The 8,499-nt window shown below is 53.7% G+C and overlaps 2 protein-coding genes across 2 annotated transcripts; one reads left to right on the plus strand and one right to left on the minus strand.

Moving 5' to 3' along the window:
* The first annotated feature begins 550 nt into the window (after window positions 1-550).
* CAOG_07725 (substrate carrier family protein) lies at window positions 551-2,685 on the plus strand. Its single transcript, XM_004343549.2, has 7 exons — window positions 551-1,305; window positions 1,414-1,441; window positions 1,581-1,724; window positions 1,810-1,916; window positions 1,999-2,173; window positions 2,267-2,361; window positions 2,447-2,685. The coding sequence occupies exons 1-7, from the start codon at window positions 715-717 to the stop codon at window positions 2,663-2,665; spliced, it is 1,359 nt and encodes a 452-aa protein (XP_004343599.2). The 5' UTR covers window positions 551-714; the 3' UTR covers window positions 2,666-2,685.
* Window positions 2,686-3,384: 699 nt separating this feature from the next.
* On the minus strand, window positions 3,385-6,877 carry CAOG_09117 (hypothetical protein; the record flags this gene model as incomplete). The annotated part of the gene is made up of 5 exons (XM_011272472.1): window positions 3,385-4,847; window positions 4,907-5,008; window positions 5,063-5,199; window positions 5,276-5,505; window positions 5,579-6,877. The coding sequence occupies 5 exons, from the start codon at window positions 6,875-6,877 to the stop codon at window positions 3,385-3,387; spliced, it is 3,231 nt and encodes a 1,076-aa protein (XP_011270774.1).
* Between the last annotated feature and the right edge of the window lie 1,622 nt (window positions 6,878-8,499).

An 8,499-nucleotide genomic window follows, 5' to 3' on the forward strand; every position in this document is an offset into this window, starting at 1 on the left:
AAACCAAAGTTAGCCAAGTTGTTTTTGTTTTTTGGTTTTTTGATTCTTTTCGATTTTCGCTCTGCTTTTTTTTTCCATCTCGAGCTTGCCTTCTTTTTCACAGATGGATGTTGGTTGCTGAGAACAGTTTGAATGAGGTTGCTTTGTTTGATTATTGTGTGCAGGGCAATGCAGTAGACTGGTCGACATTGGTTTTTCGTTGTCCTTGTTCGTTCCAGCCAGCCAAGCACAAACACCACCATGACAAGACAGCTCAATTGCAGTACATGCGGCGCTTTCATTGTCATTTAGCTGGTGCTGAGACAGCCATTCTGAGTTGTCGTAGCAGCGCCGTCTTAGAAATTGGGGTTTCGGTTTCAAAGCTGAATCCCGGCATTCAGTTGGCCAAGTTGTGCACGTCTCTGTGCTCTCGCGCTCGACGCTACTCTGCCAACTGTAATCGAACCACCACCACCACCACCACCACCACCACCACCAGATGGATTGATTCGCGGTGAGTGAGGCAGAGCAGCTGCACTTGAGCTCGACCTCGAGCGATCCAGTCTTTTCAGTCCATTTCTGAGTCTTTCCTGTTCCGCCCTTTTTCGTGGTCACTTTCTTTTCTTCGTTTTGTTCCGTTTCAGCACAATCTCAATCCACCCTTTTGTAAACATCATCCTCCCGTCAAGACAGCGGTCTCCATTGTTGCACGTTGGCTGTCATCGAAGTTCACTCATGCAGCAGCAACCACAACCGCACACGCTGCACAGCCGTCTCGGTGGGCATGCTGCAGATCGCCACAACCCCGTCGCACGCTGGTGGGCTGGGCGTCGCAGCAGTCCCAGATTCAGTGTGGCTTGTGGTCACCAGCAGCAGCAGCACGAGACACGACCGAGCGCCTCGATATCGCCGTCATCGCCATCATCACCATCACTATCATCACTATCGTCACTAGCATCACCATCAGTGGTAGTAGGACTGAAGACTCGTCCGATGATTGCCGCGTTCGCCGTCGCAGAGTCAGTCGATCCACATCGGTGGCTGGGCAATGGCAATGGAAGCGATGGAGGCAATGGAAGCGACAGCACGGAGGTGCCCATCGCGGGACCAGGCAACGCGGTGGTCGCGCCACCCCGAGCCCGTGCCTCAGCCACAGCCACTTCCTCGGTAACAGGAGCAACTGCAGGTGCAGCAGGGCGATCCGACGCGGGAGCCTCGAGCGCGTCCCCTGCGCGCACTGCGGCGCATATTCTGTCGGGCGCGGGCAGCGGTGCAGTCGCAGCCCTTGTCACAACGCCGCTCGACGTCATCAAGACTCGCATGCAGGTACCACGATGCTAGACATTGTTGCAGCAAAGGCTGATCTTGCATGAACGCTGCGATTTGCTGGTTGGTTGGGCTTTTTTGCTGACTTTGTGTACTTTTTCTGAGCAGGTCTCATCGCAAACAAGAGGGTTGAGAGGTAACATGCACAAAGCACAAGCTGATACATCGATGGGAGATCGTGACTTGTCGTCCTTTTTTTTTTTTTTTTTTTTTTTTTTTTGCGTTGGTCGAAACAACGGGCCAATGCTAACGTTTACTTTTGCCTTTTTTTCCAGCAACCTTCCTCCAGATTGTGCGAACAGAAGGAGCGCTCAAATTGTACAGCGGGTTGTCGCCAACCTTGATGGGGCTGCTGCCTAACTGGGCAATCTATTTCACGACATATGAAACGCTCAAGCATCCCGTGGCCAACATGCTGGGTAGGTTTGTTTTGTTTCTTTTTTTTTTGCTGCAAACTTTGCGCTTCCAGAGCTGCCCTCTCATCCGATTGCGTTATCGTTTCAGGAACGTCGGTACTCTCGCCGATGGTGCATGCGTCTAGTGCCATGCTCGCTGGAGCCTCCTGCGCGCTGGCAACGAATCCATTGTGGGTTGTTAAAACACGGATGATGGTACGACCTCCTGTTTTGAATCGTTACATTTCTTTGTATGCAGTCATCTCATCTTCCCAATTACCCTTTTCCATGCCCACAGACACAAAACTCTGCCTCCCATCACCAATACAACGGCTTGCTACATGCCTTCCAAACGATTGCCCGAACCGAAGGCGTTCGCGGCTTTTACAAGGGTCTGGTGCCGTCTTTGCTTGGTGTTGTACACGTTGGCATCCAATTCCCACTCTACGAACGGCTAAAAGGCTATTTTCTTGGTATGTCCTGAAGAACGGGTGAACTCGTCGATGTTTTTTTTTTTTTTTTTTGGGTCTAATCACTTGTGGTTGCTTTGTCGTTTTTTTGCGCAGCGCAAAATCCCGATCACCCGCTCGGTCCTGTGCAGCTCATGACCTCGGCTGCTTTATCGAAAATTGTCGCTAGTGTCATTTGGTATCCACACGAGGTATGTGCTTCGAGGGAGGGGGTTTTCTGTTTTTGAAATTATCTTGCTGGTTCCTTGTGCACTGAACCCCATTCCTTTCTCGTAGGTTGTGCGCGCACGGTTACAAAACCAATCGCAATCCCCGCCAAAGTACCACGGCGTGATTCACACCGTTCGGCTGACAGTCCAAGAGTCGGGTGTTCGGGCGCTTTACGCTGGGCTGTTTACCAATCTGCTTCGAGTGGTGCCTGCCGGTGCCATCACGTTCACCACCTACGAAATGTTCAATCGGATGCTTTTGCAGGTCTTGGAAGGGTCTCCATGACGATTCTTGCTGCGTGAGCGTAGGTTTTTTTTTTTTTTTTTTTGCGAAAGGTTGTAACTTGTTTTTACTTTTCTACTAAAAGCAGTTCCCTTCCCCTCGCCGCGTCCCCCCCCCCGCTTTGTCAGTCAAAGAGACACAATTCCAACAGTATCAGATTCCTTGCGGGTTGGATGTGCGATTTTCACAGCAGCCATGTTCCTGTCTGACTTGAGCGTTGAACAGTTTTTTTTATTTTTATTTTTTTTTTATTTTTTTTATTTTTTATTTTTTATTTTTTATTTTTATTTTTTATTTTTTATTTTTTATTTTTTATTTTTTATTTTTTATGGCCCCAAAATATGTCGTTCATATCCAGCACATGTCCTACATCGCTTTCCGTCGCTGGGGGCGCTGACTGTGGGGTGTACACCATGCCATCAGTGTGATCGAGGGTCGGGGGCGCACCGGAAGTGCGTTGGGCGGCAGAGGGGAGCGAGTGAAGGAGCCGTTGTGTCGCGGTCGTTTTGCTCACTGACTCGCTGGTGCTATTTTCCGGCCCCCTGATCTGCGCCGCTGCTACATTCTGTTGCAGATTCACCTTGTCCAACAATAATTGGTCCGAAATAGGGGACGATTCCGCCACCCGCAGCTACTACACCAACTTTTTCACCAACCACCCAACCTCCCAACCTCCCCTTGGCCTGAGGCCGCCAAATGTAACTCTTTTATTCTTCGCACAATTAATCACTATCGTCTGGGGGTGGAGATTGTTGACTGCTGCGAGTTCGGACTCGGCGTTGCGAACTAGAGACTGAGACAAACCTTGCTTGGGGTTCGTAGTCGCCCTCGTCGTCAAACGAGGGCAGAGACGTGTGCTCGTTGTCTGCTGCCTCATCGAGATCGTTGTGCGGGTCAGCGCGGAAGAAGATATCCTCGTCGTTCTGACGCCGTCGTTTGCGCCCTCGCGGTGCTGCCGCTGATGGTGAGAGTACTTCTGCTGGACTGCGGTTGTTGACAGCTTGAGAGTCGCGTCGATTCGCCCAGGAAACAAACAGCGACTTGATGCGCTGCTGGGTGACAGAGTGCAACGCAGACTGGACGACTCCAAAACGCTGGACAAAGTCTTTGTACACACTGTTGTCGTGCCGGCGGTTGGGATCATCAATACCCTCGTCGAATCGCTGCCGCAAGAAAATCGTCATCGCGGTTGGGAGACGCGGGCGGCGAGGGGCCGTGATGAGCGCGTAGCCCGGAGTAACTTCGAGTCGCGCTGCCAAGCTTGTCCGTTCTTCCGCTGTCCAACTTCGCTGCACGGATAATGACCGACCCGTGCGAGCTGTGTACTGGAGGAGCGTGGCCTGTGCGTACAACGGGACATCCCGGGGATAGATTGAAGCCCGCAGACGGCTGTCCTCCTCGTCGTGGTTGTGATCATCGTCATCGGAGTCGTCGTCGTCATATTCATCCTCCTCGTCCTCGTCCTCGTCATCCTCTTCGTCGTGGTCGTTGACATCGTCCTCGTCATCCTCTTCGTCGTGGTCGTTGACATCGTCCTCGTCATCCTCATCGTCCTCGTTCGCGTCCTCGACATCGGAAGGGGGTTTGGCTGCGTCGGCGGCGGCTGCAAAAGCGGCAGCGGCGATGGTCGTGGGGCTCGCAGAGCGATGTGCCATCCGTGTGTGCGCTCTCAAGTCGTCAGGCGAGCTGAACTTTGCGCCGCATGCTGATGGACAAACACAGTTCCGATGCAGCGGTGTAGCTTGCGTGAACGCCCGAAGCAACGTAGGCGATCCAGGGGCGGTTGGCTGTTGCTGACTGTTGTGTGGTGGTGTATGCGGTTCGTGGCTGATTATCGACGACGGCGGCGAGTGAAAGTCGCAGTGGTCGACCAGGGCAGCGTCGCGGTCGGCACGAAGCGCTTCGTGAGTTTCAGAATCGGCGCTCCAAAGGACGATGCCAGCCCGGCTCACGCTTGCGCCGAACGTGGGAAGAAACGGGTCGGGATGATCGGTTGCGTTCCATGTGGCAAGCAAGCGGTAATCGCGAATGCGGTATGCTTCAAGGCCAGCGTCGGTGATGACAATGTGCATCGCCGCATCGAGACCGGGGATTGGCGACACGGGTGACTTGTTGCCGTAGTGCTTGAGAACTGAGGGCGAGAAGTTGATGCCCATGACAGTTGTATTGGTCACACTCTGTGCGGCTGAGTCGTAAGAGAGTCAGAAACGCAGGCACACATTTGAGATTGCGTCATGCACGAACCTTGTTCCACATCCAGCCCGGTCATGAGGTCGTTCCCGTTACGGATCCAGTGCATGCGCGCGTGCGTGATTGCTGCAAAGTGCGTGTCACAGTAGGACTTGCCTATGGAATCAATGAGCGGAGAAGCAGTCAATAAACACCTGCACATGAACGTACCCTCGCCGGGCTCAAAGTGGTGAATATCTGTGATCGGAAACCCGGACAGTAACTTGAAGCGGCGCTGAATCCACACAGGCAAAGCGCTGTTGGAATACGAAGCGCCGTTGTCGCTGTAAAGCGCGGCCGATGTGATTCTGCTCGCTCGGAAAAAAACACAAGTAAATCACCGCACACACACTCGTCCATCACCTGCCTCACATAAGCACTTACGGCGGCATCCTCTTGTGTTGAATCATTGACCGAGTGAAGCCAGCGATGGCCTCAAGCGCATGGCCGACAAACACCCAATCCTGCCGATTAACATCGCTCCAGTGATCAAGCATATGCATGTGCCGCACCCCCTGATGCATCCAGAGGAGCACAGCACCATGATACGGAAAGCCATGCTTGCCAAAGAAGTCAACTTGCACTTCTCGAGCAGAACTCTGGAGCACCTTCATCTATCTTTAGCGCGGTTGGTGAGTCACGTGCAAATGAGGTATCATGGTCAACATCGCTCGCAAAAAAACGGACCTTGAAATCCACCACGATCATCAGGCGACCTTCCGAAAGATTCTCGAGGGCCTCGTTGAAATCGGCCTTGGCAGCGGCCGCGCGCCAATGGTGGGCATTCACAAGGACGAGGTCGTTGCAGGCCAGTTTGAGGAGGTCAGCGTTCGGGCCCGAGAGAGCGCCATTGAGCTGTAGAATCAGCTCATGCAGTGGGGCACACTCGGGGCAAGAGCTGTGACCGTCGACAAAACAATTGTGCTCCTCGTGACAGAGGCCGAAGGCGAAGAGCTCGCAATGTAGCGGGTGCGGGTGATGCTCCATCTTCCCAGCAGAGCTCGCTATAGTCCTTGCATGACCCTCAGCGAGCGTGGCAAAAGCACAGAGGCGCTCGTCCATTTCCAAGGAAATGGCGCCAGCCGAGCTCGCCTGGTGAATGAGGAGCGGAAGGATTTCGCGAAAAATCGTCACGCCACGGTTGCAGGTCGCGCAAAGGCCGGTCTTGACTTTACGCTCGCCGAACGTTACGCCCGATGACTGCAGCACGTCATAGAACTTGCTCCGGGAGACAATCGGCTTGGTACCTTCGCCAGGGTACTTGGCAAGGAAGCGCTTGTAGATCTGATTGAGAGTCATGTTGAGGTAGATGACTGGCTGACCGTCGACAGTGCACGCGGTCGGGGATGCTGTACCGGTCGCCATGGCAAACGCGAGGATTCGCTCATCATGTGCGCTGGCCCGACTGTTCCTGGGAATCACGACGTGCGCCGCCGGGACGCCAGGACCATTGTGTTTGCCGTGCTTTCGAGCGGCCGTCAGTGCGCGATATTCGAGGCCGGGGAAGTGTGGTTGAAGCTGCTTGAGCTGGAAGAATGGTGCAATGGTTGAGAGGATGCGTCGACGGTCGGCAGGGCGGGTTGCCCGCTGCCATCGTAGTCCAAGATCCGTCAGCAATGCATCCGCGCGTTTCGTCATGTCATTATCGTCGGTGACCTTCGTCTCCGAAAGGATCTCGTTCCAAAGCGTTTGATCGCTCGGCCATTGATTGACGACGGTGTTCTTGACAGTCGACAGGATGTTGCGCCCGGTCTCAAGAGCTTCAGCACGTCGCCGCTGCTTGACACGATGTGCGCCAAGTTCTTGGCTGGACAGAGCGTTAGCCATTGGCGAATACTTGAACGACGAAGGAAACTCGACGTTGATCTGCAGAGAGACATAGCCTGGCTGCGGACCAGGGTTGATGAGCGGGGCTGGGGGTGCGATCGACACATACGCCTTGTCCGCAGCGCTATCGTCCCCGCCGCCAACGCGCCGAGCTGCCATCGTCACAGGTAGGTAAAATCAACTGTCCGCGCGAGAGAGGAAGCGAAAGTGAGCGAGCATGGTCTACCAAGCGAAGAGCAAAGGAGGTCGACACGCATGCGCTCCCCCATCCCCCAGCTCCTCCTACCCCTGCCAGACATTGTCTATGATACATGATCAGATGAATTGTTCGATGTGGAACGGTAGCCCGCTGTCAGGGACCTGCTGTGACGCCGCCGCGCTGATTGTCACCCACTGCTCGCGGCCCTGCCGCTGCCAGTGGGACCGGGCGCGCCGTCCGATACACCGAGTGGCATAGAAACATGGTCTACTCCCTCGGGCGGGGGGTTGCAGGGCAGGGGCGAACACATACAGAGCCAGGTGATGCAAGAGGAGTGAAAGACATGGCCATTCTACCTTTTTAAAAAAACAGCCCCATATTTTTCAATTTCTGCTGTCATCGCTTGCTCTCAACCCGAACACTTTGGTTCGGCGCTTTTCGTTTGATTTTTGTTTGTTCCGTTGGTTGTCCGAGCCCAGCTAGAACTACTGTTTCTCCCCAGGAACGCTTGACTTCCCTTGTTCGTTTGCTACTCGTACGCTGTTTTCGTGTTTGCGCATGCATTTTGCGTTCCTTGTCACGTGAGTGTCACAATGCTCCCATAGTTCCGAAACTTTTCCATTTATTCAAACATTTGCTTATTCATCGTCCGCTGGCGACTTTACATCGATCCAATCTTCTCTGTCTGCAATTCCGAGCAGAAGCTTTTGTAGCTCCTGCTCCTTTGCAGCGCGTAGTTGTCTTTCGTCAGCGAGCTCCAGCTTTGCGGCTGCGAGCTCCTGCTCCTTCCCTGCGATCTCCTGCTCCTTCGCCGCGAGCTCCTGATCCTTCACCGCGAGCTCCTGCTCCTTTGCACCGAGCTCATGATTTTTGGTCGCGAGCTCCTGCTCTTTCATTGCGAGCTTCTGCCTTTCGTCAGCGAGCTCATGATTTTTGGCCGCGAGCTCTTGATCTTTGGCAGCCAACTCGGAGCGCAATTGCTGAATTTCAGTTCCAAGAGTGTCTGAACTCTGAGGCACAATGCTTGCGGCGGCGGGAGCGGCATTCAGCGCCGACGTGGCGGGCGACGGCTCGTTCTTGGGTTGGACTCTGTTCAACAATAGTTTCAGCCAATGCATCTAACCGTTGTGTTGTGCCTTGTTTCTTCAAGCGAATACGCAAAGTCTTACCTCATTTTCCCACAGGTAATGCATGTATTGCCCGTTTGTGTCAGTGCATCGATTGCACCTCGGGACAAGAAGTTCCTGTCCAACCTGTTGTCGTCGGATGATTCAATAGCATGAGTCTCGTGACCGTCCGAGCATTTTACGCAATCAATTTTTACTCAAGCGTCTTCAGTGTCTTGTTCACTTTGAGCACCTCGACAATCGATGGAACTGCGGCATCGCTTATTTCATTGTACCACAGACTGTCCGTCCCGTCCCATCAGTGAGCCACTCTTGCTGTCTCTCTCCTGTAGTCACCCACGCGCGCTTTTGTGGCAGTGTCTTACAAGAGCTCAGTCAGCGTTGTGTTCACTTTGAGTGCCTCGGCAATCGCCTGAGCTCCGGGATCACCAATTTGATTGGAGCTCAGACTGTCC

The sequence above is a fragment of the Capsaspora owczarzaki genome (assembly GCF_000151315.2).
Source record: "Capsaspora owczarzaki ATCC 30864 unplaced genomic scaffold supercont2.14, whole genome shotgun sequence".
In the NCBI taxonomy this organism is placed as follows: Eukaryota; class Filasterea; order Ministeriida; family Capsasporidae; genus Capsaspora; species Capsaspora owczarzaki.